The sequence below is a fragment of the Anabrus simplex genome, chromosome X (genome assembly GCF_040414725.1).
Source record: "Anabrus simplex isolate iqAnaSimp1 chromosome X, ASM4041472v1, whole genome shotgun sequence".
NCBI classification, from domain to species: domain Eukaryota; kingdom Metazoa; phylum Arthropoda; class Insecta; order Orthoptera; family Tettigoniidae; genus Anabrus; species Anabrus simplex.
In genome coordinates, this window is record NC_090279.1 from 173,857,572 (window position 1) to 173,876,399 (window position 18,828).

Sequence of the window (18,828 nt, forward strand, 5' to 3'; positions counted from 1 at the left end):
TTCTTTTAATTGATCTAAATAGAATTCAGTATTTATCGTATCTTTAAAACAGTTAAAAACATTAATTTTGAGGTCGGTAAATTATAAATGTTTTGGTATTATTAAAGTTTTCTTAAATGAATCAAGGAATTATTATTTCAGTCAATTATTTAAGCTAATTTTTAGTTGATTCGCTAGGCCTCTTGTGTCCAGTGCTTCCTCAATCAGCGACGGCCTTTGTTGGGATAATTGTAAGTATTTACTTTAATTTATTTTTTTTATCCCTGGTCGTGCTAACACTCTTGACCTTTACTTACGTTGTGAGAGTGTGTTTGGTAGCAGAGCGTGGTTCAAACACACTCTCACAACGTAAGTAAAGGTCAAGAGTGTTAGCACGACCAGGGATAAAAAAAATAAATTAAAGTAAATACTTACAATTATCCCAACAAAGGCCGTCGCTGATTGAGGAAGCACTGGACACAAGAGGCCTAGCGAATCAACTAAAAATTAGCTTAAATAATTGACTGAAATAATAATTCCTTGATTCATTTAAGAAAACTTTAATAATACCAAAACATTTATAATTTACCGACCTCAAAATTAATTTTTTTAACTGTTTTAAAGATACGATAAATACTGAATTCTATTTAGATCAATTAAAAGAATAACGCAGTAGAAGGTAAAATCCTTATATCAATAATTGCTGAATGAAAACAGAAGACCTCTTTAGAATAATAAATGAACGAGGTTCAATTGAAAATTAAATAATTAAATCCACCATTATAGAATGGATAATGAAAACCTATCTAATAGACTATCTCGGTTTTCGGAGGTTGCGTGAAAACAGTAAGGATCAACCAAACACACTATATCACGAAACGAAGAAATAATTCAGGAACATGCAAAAAATCACAGAAGTAGGATAAAATAATTCAATATTCCCCAGAGACGATAACTAAAATCGAAGGAGTAAGTCAAATACAGCAGAAAAGATCCAATGCACGCAACTATTTCCAATACAGATGAACGTCAATACTACAATAATCCGCAGATTCTCAAATGTCAGTTTCAACACAGCAACGCCCCCCATTGCGTTTGCATTCTATTACACAGGACAACCGCCATGATTAAAATGAGAACACGATGTACCGAGTAAGTCAATAGATCAGCTTTCATTTAAAGCACAAGTTTACTTTTAACAGCCCGAAATGGTTTGAAAAATATTTTAAATAATAAATATTTAATTATGTTTGAAAACAGGAAGGAAATAAAACCAGGCTTTTAAGGTTATACAATAAATTCGTACATCATCTTGTCGGAGCTCCTTGAACATAATCATTCCTTTCGTGCACGAAAGCTAATATAACTGAATGCTGAAGCCCAAAAATTAACATATAATTATCTTCTTAAATTAAATTGAAACCTCAAATATTTTCACATTACAAGTTAACGACAATGACCTGTTTTCGACTCTAATTTTTTTTTTTTTTTACCCACAAATAATCCGAACATCACCTTTAGAAATTCTCACATATCGTAGACTTAAGTGCTCAGCATCTTAGCACTATAAAATAACAGGATTAGTTCCTCAGTTAAAACAGTCATAACATCCAATGAAGCTACTTACGAGGTCGGTGTTTTCAAAAATTAAATCGTTTCAAAAAAAAACAAACCACATCTTTGGCACTTATGCCAGATGGAGAATCCATCAACCGGGATCAAATATCCGCACCATCTTCCCTTCTTGTAAGATAATTCGTATCTTTAAGACACAACCAGCAGAGATTAGCTCAACGCGTCTTCCAGTTTAAAGGGCAAGAAATAGAACAACTGCACACGCTGATTGTTAGAGCACGGTTCATGGCCAAGCAAGCTTATCTTCTTGGCGCCCAGATAGCAGCACAACTACTCACTTCGAATGGTAAGTACTAAATCCACCACTAGATGGCTCACCATCAGCAATTTAATGAAAAGCTCATACAGTTACGATATTCAACACTCGGAGATGCAGACAAATGATGTGAAGGCATGAATGTAATAGAGACAACATAGTACCATGACGAGTAGTTATTCAAACTCCATTACACATTTGAGCATCGTGTGTTTGCCGTGTAACACCTGTTTGACACAGTGCGTGATTGAAGGATAACGGAAAATCAACATCAGGGCGTGTGGTGCAAAAAATCAACGTCCAACACAGATAAGCGAAGAACTTTTTACATCACGTGCGTTGATTCTGAACTACGAACAGGAACATGAACGGCCAACAGATCAAAGTGCAGTTTTGTTTTAAGCTTGGCAAGACACCGAAAGAAACGCATGCAATGCTGGTACGTGTTTATGAAGATCAAGCACTCTCCTTGAAGTGTGTGTACGAGTGGTTCACCCGTTTTCCAGGAGGCCGAGAAAGTGTTTCTGCCAACCCCGTAGCGGAAGACCGGTGACCGCCGTCAGTGACGACAACATTGAGAAGGTGAGGACATTAATCACGAACAATCGGCGATTAACTGTGTGCATGATAGCGGATGAACTGCAGATTAACCGTGAATCTGTGCGACAAATCGTTACCCAGAAGTTAGGGAGGAATTAATTTTCGTATGGCTATTTCTAGCCGAGTGCAGCCCTTGTCATGCAGACCCTCCGATGAGGGTGGGCGGCATCGGCCATGTGTAGGTAACTGCGTGTTATTGTGGTGGAGGATAGTGTTATGTGTGGTGTGTGAGTTGCAGGGATGTTGTGAACAGCACAAACACCCAGCCCCAGGACCACTGGAATTAACCAAGTAAGGTTAAAATCCCCGACCTGGCCGGGAATCGAACCGGGGACCCTCTGAACCGAAGGCCAGTACGCTGACCATTCAACCAACGAGTCGGGCGTTAGGGAGGAGGAAAACGCGTTTTCATCTTGTGCCACATCACTTGGCTGACGTTCAGAAGCAGGCACGTTTAGAAGCTTCACGGGATTTTGTCAAAATGGCGGATGCGGCACCAAATTTCTTCAACTGTATCCCCACTGAGGATGATGATGAAATCTGGTGTCACAGGTACGACCCTGAAACGAAACGGCAAAGCATGGAATGGCGTTCTCTGGCCAGATCTCAATCCTCCAGACTTCTTCCTATTCCCACGACTCAAACTCGCTTTGAAAGGAAAGAGATTTGACGATATTCCTGAAATCCAACGAAACGTGATGAGGCTTTTGAACACCATCCCAAAGGAAGCCTTCTTTCAAAGTTTCAAGGACATGTATCGCCGATCTCAGCAATGCATAGTTATGGGAGGACTATTTCGAAGGACAGTAAGGTCACTGTCGTGCATTGTTCATCTATGTTTATAGTACGGGACTATTCACTGTACTTTATTGTCACAGGTTGTACATGTGTTATTGAGCTACTCATTATCCTTATCATACCTATTTAATTGCTGTTCTACATGAAATGGGACTAGACAACCGCTTTATTAACATCCTACAACATGTTCTTCAGGGAGGATCTACGAAAGTCCAATTTAATGTTTTTTTACTAAAGCAATTAACTTAAAAACAGGATGTCCGTTATCGATGTTATTATTTGTGCTATCTCTTGAATCACTATTGAGTAATTTAGCATGTTTACGTGACAGAGATATGATGGAAATCCTTGTCTTTGCTGATGATGTCACCATCATTGCGGACAGCAGAACAAACGCACAATATCTTCAAAAAACTATCAGTGACTACTGCAATATATCTAAACGTTAATAAATCGTGTTTCTTAAAACTAGGAGGAAGCCATATACGTGATAAACCTTTGTTAAACTGGGAAACGGCTCAGAAAGAGGTAAAAATCCTTTATGAACAATAACGTGACCTCGAAAAGCATCTATATGTTTATGCAGCGTAGCCAATATGTAGCTCCCAGGATTCAGCAATCTATTCTGATATGCAACTGGAATCGCATATGGAGGAATATTCCGCATCGGGTTCTTCCTCTTGAACTTCAATGAAAGTGGCATATAGTTGTTCATGACATTGTGCGGACAAATAGTAAACTGTATAATATTCGTATGGCAGAAAGTTCACTATGTACCGTGTGTCGCAGAGGAAAAGACACTCTTCTCCACCGCCTGCATGATTGTACCCGTGTAACGCAAGCTTGGCGATATGTGACGTACATCATCAAACGGGCTGCTCGATCCCGACGTTTTGGAGTACCACCGGAATGGATTGTCCGTCCCACCTTTGGGACAACTTCAGCTCCTTTGACATCTGTGCTCGTGTTAGTTATTGCAGTGTACGTGCATACAGTGTTAAAAACCCATGGAACTTGGCTCGACACCAGAGTTTGTGTCCCGATATTCAAGATGGTATTGATCAAGTTTTATCGTCACCAAAAGCTAAATATGTGGGGGAATAGAGTCCGTTATTGTACTCAATAATGGAAGACTTCTATACTGAATACAACATGAATAATTAAGAAACATAATTGTTTTTAATGTATTTTCTCATTCTGTTCCAGCTCGGTAAAGCCAAAAAGTGTGTCTTGCTATTTTCATTTATTTTTATTTTTACTATTTGTATTTATTTTCATCCTAACGCTTACATAGTAATGCTTCCTAACAAATTTCAATAGTGCCAAGTTATCAAGGCGAAAAGAGAGCAGTCTCGTTAACAGCAATATTTACTTGCTTAACTTGGGCAGAGGAGGGTATGAACCTCAATATGTGCCTGTTAGTTTTCTAATAATATTATTCACAGCGCACACCTTTTGTTTGGTATTCTGACAGTGTTGTTTGAAAGATAATCTCCTATGCAGTTTCACACCAAGTTACTTTGGAGTATAACAGTATTCGAGGACTACTCCTCTCCATTCCACGCGCAGTTTTCTACTGGCTTCTTTGTTACGTAGATGAAAGGTACAAACTTGAGTTCTGCTGGTGTTGGGTCTCAAATGGTTGTTCTCATAGTATGTCGCAAGTTCTTCGAGAGATTTTGCTAGCTTTTCTTCATCCTCTTCAAATGTCTTTCCCTGTGCTGCCACTGCTGTGTCGGCAAGAATTGGTTGGTCATCAGTAGAGACGAGAATTATAGGTACTAAAAACAGTTAAAATAGGCAGGCATATAGGCTTTTAAATTGCCAAAATAGGCATGTAAATAGGCACTAACGACCGACCTCGATAGCTGCAGTCGCTTAAATGCGGCCAGTATCCAGTATTCGGGAGATAGTAGGTTCAACCCCAATGTCGGCAGCCCTGAAAATGGTTTTTCGTGGTTTCCCATTTTCACACCAGGCAAATGCTGGACTGTATCTTAATTAAGGCCACGGCCGCTTCCTTCCCACTCCTAGCCCTTACCTGTTCCATCGTCGCCATAACACTTATCTGTGCCGGGGCGACGTAAAGCAACTAGCAAAAAAAGGCACTAACGTATAAAATAGGCAACAAGATAGGCATGAAAAAATACTTATAATTTAATAAAATGTCTGTATATTTTTACTAAGATATAAAAATGAAAGGATTGTAAATTTTAGGAATAAATAAAAATATTTCTTTTAAAAAAATGAAAAAAATTATCCTCAACTCATGGCTTACGTTTAGTGCGGTGACTATTTCTGGCAGAATTGCCTACATACCATTATATATTTGGTGTGAACTGTGGCAACACCTCCTGATAGCGACATTATAACGTTCTTCCATTGCATCTTGCGTAAGCATGCGCCAGGTGCATGTCGGCGAAGTTTGCATAAGTAAACCCATCCGTACCTGATCACTCTCTATGTAAAGGAATAAAAATGGGAGTGTATGTAGTCACCAGCGAGTACCAACAGTCAATGGATACGTTCTGATAGCAAACTCGTCACACATACCGTGTTAAACAGCTACAGAGATCGTTGGGTTTTCATAGGGACGATGTGCAATTACGTGATGTGTCGTTGGAGATCATAATTTATTTGCATTAAAACACTCATTAAACGTCCTTGAAGAACCTCTGAATATCTGTAGTTAGTTCTTTTAATATTTGCAAATATTTTACAATTAATATGTACACACATGTAACCAAAATCTACCCCTTATCTGAAATGCATCAAATTGTGATTTACGTTGAATTGACAGTTGTTTGGTGTTCAGAATCTTATTCTCTCTTCAAGCTTGACATCAGTCTTCAAATCCACTCTCACTGAAAAAAGAAATAAAAAATTCTGTAAATTTCCCTATGGAAAGAAACAAATTATAAATATATCTTATATACCTCTCAGTCATGGTTATCCATCAACGGTTGCTAGGTAACATTGCCTGGCCACCCATCCGTACCTTACATCACAGCCTACATGGTTGCTAGGTTACACTTCCGTTAAAAGTTCTGTTAAAAGGCACTATTTCGTTACCCACATTTTCGGATGATCCCCTGCTTTATTACATATTTATTTTAATTATGCCTTTTAATTTTGTATTCAAATTATTTTATGTACTAATAATGCGGCGTGTTTATGGTACTCCAAATTTTGTTTTTAGAATTCTTGGAGTATAAGAAGGTTCATTTTTAAATGTCTTCTTTAACATGCAAATAAACCTAGATCTCTAGCATTAATTCATTCTTAAATAAAGTTTTCTCAAAGATTCGAAGCCAAAACCTCAAGTATGTTACTAAATTTTAATTTTTTTACAATTGCCTAACGTCGCAGCGACACAGATAGATCTTATGGCGACGATGGAATAGGAAAGGGGTAGGAGTGGAAGGGAAGCAGCCTTGGCTTTAATTAAGGTACAGCTCATTGGCTGGTGTGAAAATGGTAAATCACGGAAAACCATCTTCTTTGCTGCTGACAGTGGGATTCGATCCCACTATCTCCCAGATGCAAACTCACAGCTCCGCGTCCCTAACCAACTCGCCCGGCTTAAGGAGACCCGGAATGCCCTATCCCTACAATGCTATATTACCAATGTTTGATGTACATTTTGTCAAAAACCATCCATGACAAACGTATGAAACTTTTGTGTATTCAGGATATGTACAATGACTAGTTACTGAAACTTATATAATTAAAAAATGTGCCTCAGGTTTAATAAATATATATATTTTTTGTAATGTGTCAAAACATACAAAGTTTACAGGACATAATTTTCATTAACGTGATTAGACAATTGGAATAAAACAATTGGAGACCTTTGTACATGTGGAACACTTGAATAAACAAACTGTGAACGTTTCAAACTCCTACATGTAGTAGAAGATGATGAAAGGTACATTAAGTAATAAAAAAGTAAACTTCGGGAAAAAATCCTTCAAAGTTAGAGTGTCAAAATATGCCTGTTCTAAAACTTGGGTCATCCTCTCATCCCCCCGCCCCCCCCCCCTCTTGAAAATAGTCCGGGAGTTTCCTTACGTCCTTGTTTAATCTCTGGAACATTCGTCAGCATTTCGGAGTCATTCCTTGTCGCGTCGTAGTGTGGTGTCAATAGTTCGGCATCCGATACCCAATCCTAGCTTTTACAAAACTTTACATCTTGTTACATTTCCTTCAATGAATGTTGCCACTGCATCAAACACTCCGAAGTGAAATATATAGATACTCACAAACAATGTCTTTGGAATTCGACTCCAGATGACATTGTTTAAACTCTCGTTTCTATTTTGTCTATGTCTGTGCTGATGTTTTTTCAGCAGATTAGGATCTGCTAAGTCCTAGGCAAGAGGTGGACTGTGTGGATCCTTGTAATTTTTCCCAGTTATCAAACCACCAGCTTCATTACAGAAGTGCTACATTTAAAGTATACACAGTGGAGTATTTGAACTCCGTCGTCCATGGTGGCTAACAGCTGACTATTTTTCATGCATAAGTTATTTTTAATATTTTAAAAAATACTGCCACTTACCATACAAAAGTTATTCTTGTACAATTTTAAAGATAGAATTCCAAAGTTAATTTTAGATTTAAAGTACCAACATTGTTTTCATGTCCGCCAGCAGACACAAAGAGGCTGTGCGGACCAACCCTCCCGTCTCACACACTCTCAGTGGTGCTGTCGACCTGTCCAGCTCCACCGGGGTGGTCGCACGAACCGCGACGCTCCCACGCTTCGAAATCAATGTCGCGTTCAGTTTTAGCAACCGACCCTCAGCCAGGCGTGGTCCGGGAACGGAATCCATGGACAGCAATATGCGTTGGAAATGTCGATGTTCATGTATCCTGCAGTTCACATGTCGACGCGCAATTTGCTGCGTTCTTCATCGACCCACGAGCCGAGTGATCCACCGTTCAGGGTTGTTTCTTTTCCATTTTTCGATCGTTCTCTCCACGGTGAGTGGAGGAGAAGCAATCATTTTCATGGGTTTCTCATCACAGAGCTAAGAAGTGTTGCGAGCATGGGCGTTGCGTTCATTTAAAACCTACCCGCCGAAGCCGCGACGGGTCCCCTCGTGTTATCCCCGCTCCACTGAGCGAGGGAGGTAGGTACCCAATGCCGAACGTCTGCATCGAAGGGGTCGCGGCCACGCGGACCGCGACACTCCCGCTGTCGGCGACGGACGGGGCCGCCGCTTACAGAACACGGACAGGATTCGCTTGAGCTCGCAACAGCGGGTTCGGCAGGAGTCTCGCTCCTCGAGGGAGCCTCGCCGGAGGAGAGGACCGCGCGGGGCAGGTCCCCTTAAAAGGAATTAACGCAATTCAGTAATCATCATCATCATCATCATCATCATAATCAGCATCTTCATCATGTACTCCTTTTTCTACTTCCTCCTCGTCTCCAGACCTTAACCCCATTGGAAACTTATGAGGAATCCTTTGAAGGAGTATCTGAAGGAGGGAAGCAGTATAATAATATCAAAGAACTGAAAAAATCTATTATTTTGACATAGGCGAAGATTAATGAAGAGAAACTTGTATTAAGGGACCGTGTATAAGTGGTCTTTTAGAAGGATGCTCGGTTAAACATTTTTTACTGTTTTACTTTTTTTACTTAAAAAATAAAAAATAACCCTGTTTCGTTTCCATTAACTTTTTTTTTTTACTATTTCATTTCCAAAATTCGTCACGCATTTTAAATGCCCTTTCGAATTTAAAATGAAATTGATCTGAGTTCTGCTACATTTAAATTTTTCACCTAATTTCCTTTCCGAAACCCATTTTCACTATCACGGATCATGTTTACGTGATTTTCAAGAGGTAATACGCTGCGTCATCTCTACCACAACAACACGTATTAAGAAATGAACTTTATGCGGCACACCTCCTTGCTCCTGCTTTTAAAAGTGTGTGGAACAGATTTTAAACATTAATAAGAGAAAAATTATTAGTGTAACTCCCCCATAATTGGGGAGGATATGTTGTTGACAACGCCATAATCACACGATTATTTACCTTTCAATTCGTCTTATCACTTTAACCGGGATAATGTAGGATTAAGGCTTCCCGGATAAGTAAAATCGTGGTTAACCCGCAAAAATTAATAATAGAACAGGCGTACTAAAAGTACAGTTAAAATGATAATATATTATAAAACTGTGTGATTTTCATTAACTTACCTTATACGTCGCATTAAAAGTAGCACTTAGCAAATTTAATAAATGGAAAAAAAACACCACTTTTCGATGAAACTAATAAGTCAAAGAAAAAATATTCAGACTACCTAATTTTACCGTTTATGAAAATAATCAGTCCTGGTTTTCTGTTTTTGTGCCGAGAAACACGTTTTCTTTATTTCGTTTCTCAGGTTTCTCAAAACAAGTTTTTCGGTGAAGAGAGCATCACCCTGGCCCTCGATGTACCCCAGCAATGACTCGACATTTGCCAAGGCAGTCCCATGCGTAACTGTTTGTTCTTTTTATATTACTGTAAACCCTAACACTCGTGCAGTATGCATGGCTAAATGGTTAGCGTGCTGGCCTTTGGTCACAGGGTTGGGGGTTCGATTCCCGGCAGGGTCGGGAATTTTAACCATCATCGGTTAATTACCCTAACACGGAGGCTGGGTGTATATGTCGTCTTCATCATCTTTTCATCCTCATCACGAGGCGCAGGTCACCTACGGGAGTTAAATGATAACAATTATAAGACCTGCACCTGGCGAGCCGAACATGTCTCGGACACTCCTGGCACTAAAAGTCTTACGCCATTTCATTCATTTTCCTAACACTCGAGAATTTTTTGTGTTTTTGATATTGCGGTTAAGTAGCAACGCGGCAATAATTCATCTCATATTCTTTCACCAAACAGAAAACAAATAACCCTCTCGTCTGAAAGAGCAATTAAGACGAAATTTCCTTCCATGAGTGATGGGAAGGAGGAGAATTTCACTGTGCAGTCACCATTGAGTATCAAGAGTCAATGGATCCGTTCTGATCGCAAACTGGCCACACATTTCCTGTAAAAGAGCTGCAAAGGTCTTCAATATCCGGACATCATTGTAGCCATGGAAAGCAATGTTCGTCTATTTCTTTCCTTCGTTAGGTATGCCCTGCTCGGTCGATTACTTGCGTAGATACGGAATGCGAACCTTAACAAGGTGACACGGATATCCGCTTGCAAAGGATAAAAATAAAGTTTAGGCACAGTGAGTAAAATTTCAACAACAACAAAATTGGCGCACAACGTGTTAACTTTCGTGGTAGAGTGTGCCTCTTATTTCTTCAAAACCTTGTTAAGAACGTTCCTATCTTAAGGGGAGGTGGACGACATTACAGGGAAAAGTGATATAAAAATAGATCAGATTTGAACTAGAACATGTTACTCCATTTTTTCAATACAAATCAAAAACTCTCAGAACGGGTAAATTTGTACTATTTCTTAACTGTTACCATCTTAAAAGTTTTTAATATTACTATGAAAGAGGGTTATTCTATACTTTAAAATATATTACAATATAACTTTCAGTATTCATCCCAAATTTCAGGAACTTTACTAAGGAACTATCAAATATACAGAACTGAAATTAAACATTCTATTTATGTGTAATTTCATCTGTAAAGTAGACTTTAAAAATAGTTTTTTTTTCCTTAGTGACCCACAGGGCTTACTTTTTGAAAAAAAATATTTTGTCTTTTTCATGGTCAGAAATTTAATGTGTCTGAAAATAGAAATTATGAATAATTTTTGTTCTAATCGAAGTCTATTATCACACACCAAGTCTATTAGGCATGATTCTGAAATTTTACTTCCGGAAGTGCAGCCATTATCTAGAAAAGTATACCTGAAATTTGGGATGGATAGAAAAAATAAAATTAAAAGAATGCTAACAGTTAAGAAGAAGTACAACTTTACCTGTTCTGAGAGTTTTGAAGTTATATTGCTGAAATGGAGTAAGATATTCTAGTTCAAACCTTATCTATGTTTATGACTTTTTCTCTATAATATCATCCAACTCCCCTTAAATATTTCTCATGTTTTAAATTTCACTGACATGTGGTCTTCCGGAACACATTAGACAAAGGAAATACCTGGTTTGTGGTCGAAGGGAGGGGTGGTCTTCAAAAAAGGGTACAAAATACATTCCCCTTATGGGATTTGAACTTGGTTCCTTTAATAATCGGTATTAAAGAGGAGTGGTTTTACAGGAACATAGTTAACCGTTATTGGAGCAGGAGCAACACGGGTTCAGGAAGAACCGAAGCACTACAGACCTGATATTTGCCGTCAGAATGCTAAGAGAGAAGCACTGGGAATATAGTGGTGGTTTTTATGGATATCGAGAAGGCCTACGACAGTGTGCCTAGAGAGATAATCTGGGAATGCGTAGAAGGTATAGGTGTACCTAACTTCCTGACTGATAAAGAAAAGATACTCTATCAAAAGTGTGTCCAAGTAGGGAATGGAAGATCAGATTGGTTTGAAACCAAAAGAGGAATCTAGCAGGGGAGTGCCTTGCCACCACTCCTATTCATCATTGTCATGGATCGGATCATAAAATCTATCAAAGAACATTTAAAATAACCTAACGCTCTAACATTTGCAAATGTTGTTCTGATCTGGGAAGAAAATGAAGCAGAAATACGGGAGAAACTAAATCCTTGTAATGGTAAGTTTACAGAATGTGGACTAAACATCAGTAAAACAAAAAAATGTTGAAATTACTATCAACAAGAAAGGCACAGATTCAATCATTTTCCTGGAGGGAACTCTGTTACAGTCTGTTTCTAACTTCAGATACCTTGGAAGTATGATTTCAAAATATAACACTGAAAACAAAGGAATGCTTAATAGGAGTCAGGAAGCTTTTCAATTTTATTTTCAAGTGAGAAATCTACTCTGGGATGATAAAATACCCCAGTTCTCACATATGGACTCGAAACATGTACCCTCCATGACAAGCCTAACAGTAAAATCCAGTCAACAGAAATAAAATTCATTAGAACAATGGACCAAAAACGAAGAAGGAAAACAGGTAGGAGGCTGGCATAAAAATTCCATGTTACCGAGCTTTTAGTAAGACCCAGGCTACAATTGTTTGAACATGTTTTGAGCATGGACACAACAAGAACAGCAAGGAATTACTTTGACAGGGAAGTTAAAGGGGAAAAGCAAGTTGGGAGGCTAAGGAATCGATGGATAGACACAGTGAATTCGGAGGTCAGGAAGAGTAATGCCAAATGGGAGGACATAGAGGAACAGAAACTATACTTTGACAGGAAGAAGTGGTGGGCGGTTATACACCACATTCGAGAAACTGGAGCTGGAAAATGATTATGATGATGACGATGATGATGGTGGTGGTTGTGGTCTTTCAGACAGCTTTCACTGTATTTCAGTTCAACAGAACCTTGTGGAAGGTGTGACTGAACGTGTGGTCAGACAGCTGTGAAAAATACTAATTTACAAGCATAAACATAATTTTGCAACAATATTAAATTGGCAGGGAATGTACAGTACATATATTGTCGCAATGTTCTATGTCTTATAATAAATGTCGCGCATTCCAGCTTAGAAACCGAGTATGTGCTAGGATTGTTTATTTCGCCAATTCGCCACAAAAACATCATGGTCTCATCAATATACAGCCCACCTTACATTCAGAGTTGGGAATTAAATGAGTAAAAGCTATCGAATTATTTCCTTAGTAATAGCCTACGAATAATAATCAGAGCCTTGATTTCTGAAATGTATAGCTAATAGAAGCTAAAATTTTGCTTCGTCCTAAAGCATGAATCAATTAGTCTGGTTCAAATCTCAGCAGCAGCTGCGGGGCCAATTCAGGTCAGAATATGAGTGAAGTCTATATATGATTAGGAAGACAAAAGGCTGCTCAAATATTTCTCAAATTACCTGTGATTTGTACAGTCCTTGGGCGTCACGACAGTTGCTGTTTAAGCACTCGCACTGCTTGGTGCTCCCATACTGGGATAGTTACTGCTTCCCCAGGTTCCACCACTACCTGGCTGGTTCCCACCGTAGTTCGGCTGTGATCCCGATGGTCTTCCAAAACCCTGCTGTCGTTCTCCGAAGCTATACGGACCTCCATACCCCTGCTGTCTTCTTTCGGAGCTGTACGGACCTCCAAACCCCTGCTGTCCTCCTCCGAAACCCTGTTGTCCTCCGTAATTGGGCAAATCTCCAGAACCCTGTTGTACTCCTCCAGAATTAGGTGGACCTCTTCCAAAACCCTGTTGAGCACCTCCAAAAATCGGTGGGCCTCTTCCAAAACCCCGTTGTCTTTCTCCGAAATTCGGTGGACCTCTTCCAAACCCTTGCTGCCTTCCACCGAAATTGGGTGAACCTCTTCCAAAACCCTGTTCTCCATCACTTCCCCCAAAATTAGGTGGCCCTGATCCTCCAAAGTCATTTGATCCTCCAGAGTTAGGGAGTCCATCTCCCTCGCTTCCGTCGTTCACTCCAGATTCATCAGCACCAAACTGAGGAGACCGTTTCACCACCTGCGGAGTAAAAAAACAGAAAAATTAATCTATTTTCAGTTTAGGCTTTAAAGGCATCCTGGAAATAATAGAATGTTCATAGGCTTGTATGCCGTGGTCCACTGGAGTTTCCAAAATTGCATCGAAGATTCCTTCTTCTCCGATGTCTGAGAAGGGCAGGAGTATACTGGAACTGTAGTAATACGTACCTTGCGTGGTCCACAGCTTTGTGTAGATGAGCAAAGCGCTGATTGACTCGCTGTGCTTTGAGCGCCTACTGTTTGGTTCACATTCCTTTATTTCTGTCTTCTTGAAGATTAATAATATCCTTGCTCTACTTATCCGTTCCGTCACTTCACTTTTGTTACATTTTCTGTGATACTTTTTTCTTTCAGTGGCTTCTCATAATCGAGTGTGGTAATGTACAGTGGGTTTATGTACACCTGTGTTCCCATGCAGAAATCGTGGATTTCAAAGGAAAATACTCGTGACAAATTACTTCTCTTTCTATCCGGCCGAACGCAAGATTCAGTAGACAGTCGAGAGTTTCAACCCCTCACTAATCCATCATCATCATCATCATCATCATCATCATCATCATCATCATCATCATCATCATCATCATCATGATATGCTGTTTCCAGCTGTTGGCCACATCTGCTTGGAACATAAGCCTTTCCATTTCCTCTTGTCTTCCCGCCACTTCTCCCTCTTTACTCTTGCCCTGACTACTCCTTTTCTCTGCTCACCCTCTCCCACTCCTTTTATCCACCTGTCTTTTGATCGTTTTCCTGTTATCTCCATTTCATGCATCCTGGGTATCCTTTCCTCTGCCATTCTCTTCATGTGTACATACCATCTAAGTCTAGATGCCTCTATCCTGTTCTGTAGATGCTCTTCTTTCACTCTATTTCTCACCTTCTCATTTTTGATCTTACCCATTCTTGTCACTCCTATCCTGCTTTTCAACAATGTTATTCCACTTGCCTGTAACCTAGTCAGAGCTCCTTGCCTCGTTACCCAAGTTTCAGCTGCATACGTCAGAATATGAACATACTACATCCTGTGCATCACCCTTTTGCTCCTCTGAGGGACACCTTTGCTCCAACCCAGGCTAACGTTTATGTCTCCCACAAGTCCAAACCCCGTTTACGTCATGGGAGATGGGCAACGTCATAAAGTAGAGAAGAGCCTTTGGAGGTGAAATACAGTGGGGACTACGTGTACCCCGATACCGCTACAATAGCTGTGAAGGCCCTACAGGAATCCTGAAAAAGAGGGCGGCTAAGACCTAGCGAGTTGATTATGGATGGTAACTCGCTTTTAAGGATACAAGGAACTCCCCCCACTAAATAATAACTTAAAACTGAGTAAACTACTGTTGCGCCACCTAATTTTTTACGTTTCTCTCATATATGTCAGTATTCAGAATTGAAGATCATGGTCACGAGGTATTCAAAATTTCACCACAAACTGCGTTATACATTTCAAGTTTTCCCTGACTCCGATGTGTACAAATTTCAGCGAGTAAAAACCAACAAATCATTGTAAATCTCGATAGCGTTTTATCTACATAGGAATGCTTAAGTCAATTTTACTGGTTAATATAACCATAAATAACAGTGCTCACTTCATAAGGAACGGTGGGGATTCATTTCCCTATCAGAAAGTAGTAAAATGTAAAAGGAAGATTATAATTGCCGGAGAGGCACAAAGCCTTCTAGAGTTCTCTAGGCTTAAGATTAGTTATCAGAATTTTAGGTAGTAATAGGTTCGAATGCAAATTATTTTGGTTTGCAAGAAGTGTCATGCAACCCGTTCTTCTATAATGTAGCGAGAGTAACATAAATCCTAGCAGATCTATAAGTCGTACCCTAATGTCTATGCAAATCTCATAGCATAACTGTTGTACAGGGTAGTGTAAACTTGTTAATCGCTTAAGTAAGTTTACATTCTAACCTACCAGTGTCTAAAATTCCGGACTCTGCTTATGCTAGCAATGATCAAAGGATAAGGGACAAAATTAATAAAGTTATCTTCAGGGATGAAGAAGAAAGAAAAAGAAAGCAGCCACCAAACGTCATAAGACGTACGGACTAACGAGGAATCGATACTACAAAAAAGTCATATCAAGTAAAACGAAATTACAACACTGCAAGACAGTTACTTTTTTGGAAGCTTTATACGGCTCAGAAATCATATCCCTTGCAGGTCATTTTAAAAGGACATAAATTGAAAAGCAAAAAGTAAAATGATCTGGAAAATGTATGTTACCACGAGGGAAAATGCGTACTGAAATTTTATGGCCATATCTATAGAAAGGACAGCGACAGACTCGCGAAAAGATTATTTAAAGTAAAAAAACTCAAAGAAAGTCAAGATAAACTGTCTAGTAGAAACTAAAGCTGACCTCCAAGAAAGAAACATCACGAACGACATCATAAGAGAGCATGGAGCCTTTAGTACAATAATAGACAAGCACAAATTAATGGAGAAACATAAAAGGGAAAACTGGTAGGAAGTGGTCCACAGAACGCAAGATGCAACACAGTGCATTCATGAAGAGATTTTAAGAGGATAAGAAGGCGAAAACCCTCAGGACAACGAACAAGTTCAAACGCTCTCTTTGAATCGACATAACAAACAATGAAGGAAAAGAAGAATGAACAAATTTACGTACATGCGAAGAATACAGTAGACAGCAAGCCTAAAATAAGGTTGTCGTGCTTCGGACATTTGAACAGAACGAATAATGACAGACTGACAAACAAATATTTAATAAAAGCTTACAATTAAAACCAGCATGGTTTTCAGAGACATTAACTGAACTACAAAATACACACATTGACATTAAGGATGCACATGACAAGAAGCTGTTTAGGGAAATAATTCAAAAATGATCTTCAGGGATGAACAAAAAATAAAGCAGTGACATAACTTTGAATAGCTTCCGGAACGGAGATCAGAACGGATGAGGCAGATGTGGGTGGAAAGGGAGAAGGACCATAGCAATAATTGACGCACTGATATAACTTGCTCTGCAAAAGTGCTCTTGGATTAAATAAATATATAAATACATACTCCATGAAACACCATCCAAAAGAGGACTCCAAATTTCGTATGAAAAGACAAAGTATATGGAAAGGACTAGATCAAGTTTCAACAACGAACCATTAATCACCAAATATAGAAGTATCGCTCGAGTAGACAAATTTAAATATCTAGGTGTAATTATTGAAACAACACGGTTAAATCATCAACCTAACAAAGAAAGAATTGAAAAACTTCAAAAACTTACTTGGAACAGGTACATTAAAAGAACTATATTAAAAAAGGCAAGATTACGATATTATTACATATTTGTTGAAACAAAAGCACTTTGTTCATCTGAAACTATTGTAATTGATGGTAGATCTCGAATAAAGTTCATTGAAAAACAAGAAAGAATATTCCTCAAGAAAATCTTAGGCCCAAATTGCGAAAATGGAATTTGGATGAAAAATAAATCACATGAAATCTATCAAGTTACAGAAAAAGCCACAGATACAATCAGGAAACGGCGATTACAATTTCATGGCCACTTATATATAGTGGATAATAACAGGCTCGCGAAGAAAATTTTAAACTTAGCCTTATCAATGAAAATTCAAACAATTGGCTAAAAAAAATTAGTGAAAACCTAAATGAAGAAATCATTCAAGTTATAATAAAATTCAGAATATTGATACACAAACACAATTTTTTTGTAAAGGCCACCCTACGAAATACAGGATGGACTGAACAACGAAAAAAGGAACACAGCGATGGGATGGGGAATTACTGGGAAGAGAAGAAGAAAACTAAACAAAGTGCTAAAAGCATGAAACACATCCATAGTTGGGCATAACGAATCAATTACATAAATAAATAAATAAATAAATAAATAAATAAATAAATAAATAAATAAATAAATAAATAAATAAATAAATAAATAAATAACACTGGGGATGAAAAATAAAATTATACTTTTTGTCTTTCAGGATACTATAACAAAAGTCAAAATATTGAAATACTTGCATGTGATGATCCAAGTCCAGCAACTGCCATCTGAAACAGAAAATATAAGTGTCTGATATTAACTAAAACCTATATTCAAAAGTCTTTTAATACCATTGCATATTCTACAATAAACATCAAAACTATGTTAAATTATTTTAGAAGTGAAGCTTCAATATCCTTTGACAAGACCAAGATACAAGCAGCTATCCCTTGGAATCTGGAAAGGAAATCCGCGAGGCTATCGAAATCAAGAAACATCCGAACAACATAAATTTAGAAGAAGGATACAAAATCAGTAATTCCTGGATGCCTGTCATTCATAGTTTAAGACATACAGACCACAACATAAACACACGGGCCGCAACCCCATTACATAACAGCGCGGGCAAGCCCCCACTACCTGGCTGTGACATATACTTTCCAGAAGTCTCGCGAGACAGCCAGGGCTTACGTCAGCCAAAAAGGCTAGGATATAAAAGGCCAAGATCAATGCAAATCTAGTAGTGTAATTTCTGCCTGGGAGACTGATTACCTCGGATCGAGAAGGAGTACTTCAGTCGCCTTGACAAAGAATACTGCAATGTATTCGAAACGTCGGCAAACTGTACGTGATATGCGTACAAGTACAACACGGTTCAACCCGGAAATTAAATTAAATAATATGTTAAATTATTATTAATATTATTATTAACGTAAAGGGTATTAAAAGTTTAACTTAGAAATGTTACAAATGACTTTGTGATACGACTAAAAAATTAAGAAAATTAATTATAAAAAGCAAAAGATGTTTAGAAATAAATGTTTAAAATCCTTTCAGAAAATAATGGTTTAGACACAAACTTACGAAGTACATAATATAGGATATTTATTTGGAGGTTGCTCGAAGGAACACAATACACAATACAATGAATATTGTTTGAAAGAGGAACAGTTTTCAAAGAACTCGAAAAATTGATAGACGATTCGTGAAATTAAAGTCGACAAAAGCAT

At 38.5% G+C, this 18,828-nt stretch overlaps 1 protein-coding gene and 1 non-coding gene across 2 annotated transcripts in view; both read right to left on the bottom strand.

The window, feature by feature from the left end:
* Positions 1 to 5,933: 5,933 nt before the first annotated feature.
* LOC136886753 (41 kDa spicule matrix protein) overlaps positions 5,934 to 18,828 on the bottom strand; it is a 38,673-nt gene continuing 25,778 nt past the window's right edge. The window contains exons 2-4 of the mRNA XM_068230943.1: positions 17,857 to 17,886; positions 13,214 to 13,821; positions 5,934 to 6,132 (exon numbers count right to left, since the gene is read on the bottom strand). Of these exons, the coding sequence (XP_068087044.1) occupies positions 13,255 to 13,821; positions 17,857 to 17,886 (597 nt within the window). The 3' untranslated portion in view covers positions 5,934 to 6,132; positions 13,214 to 13,254. The remainder of the gene's footprint in view (positions 6,133 to 13,213; positions 13,822 to 17,856; positions 17,887 to 18,828) is intronic.
* On the bottom strand, positions 8,066 to 8,220 carry LOC136886894 (5.8S ribosomal RNA). The gene has a single exon (XR_010861863.1). It is a non-coding gene; the product is annotated as a 5.8S ribosomal RNA (ribosomal RNA).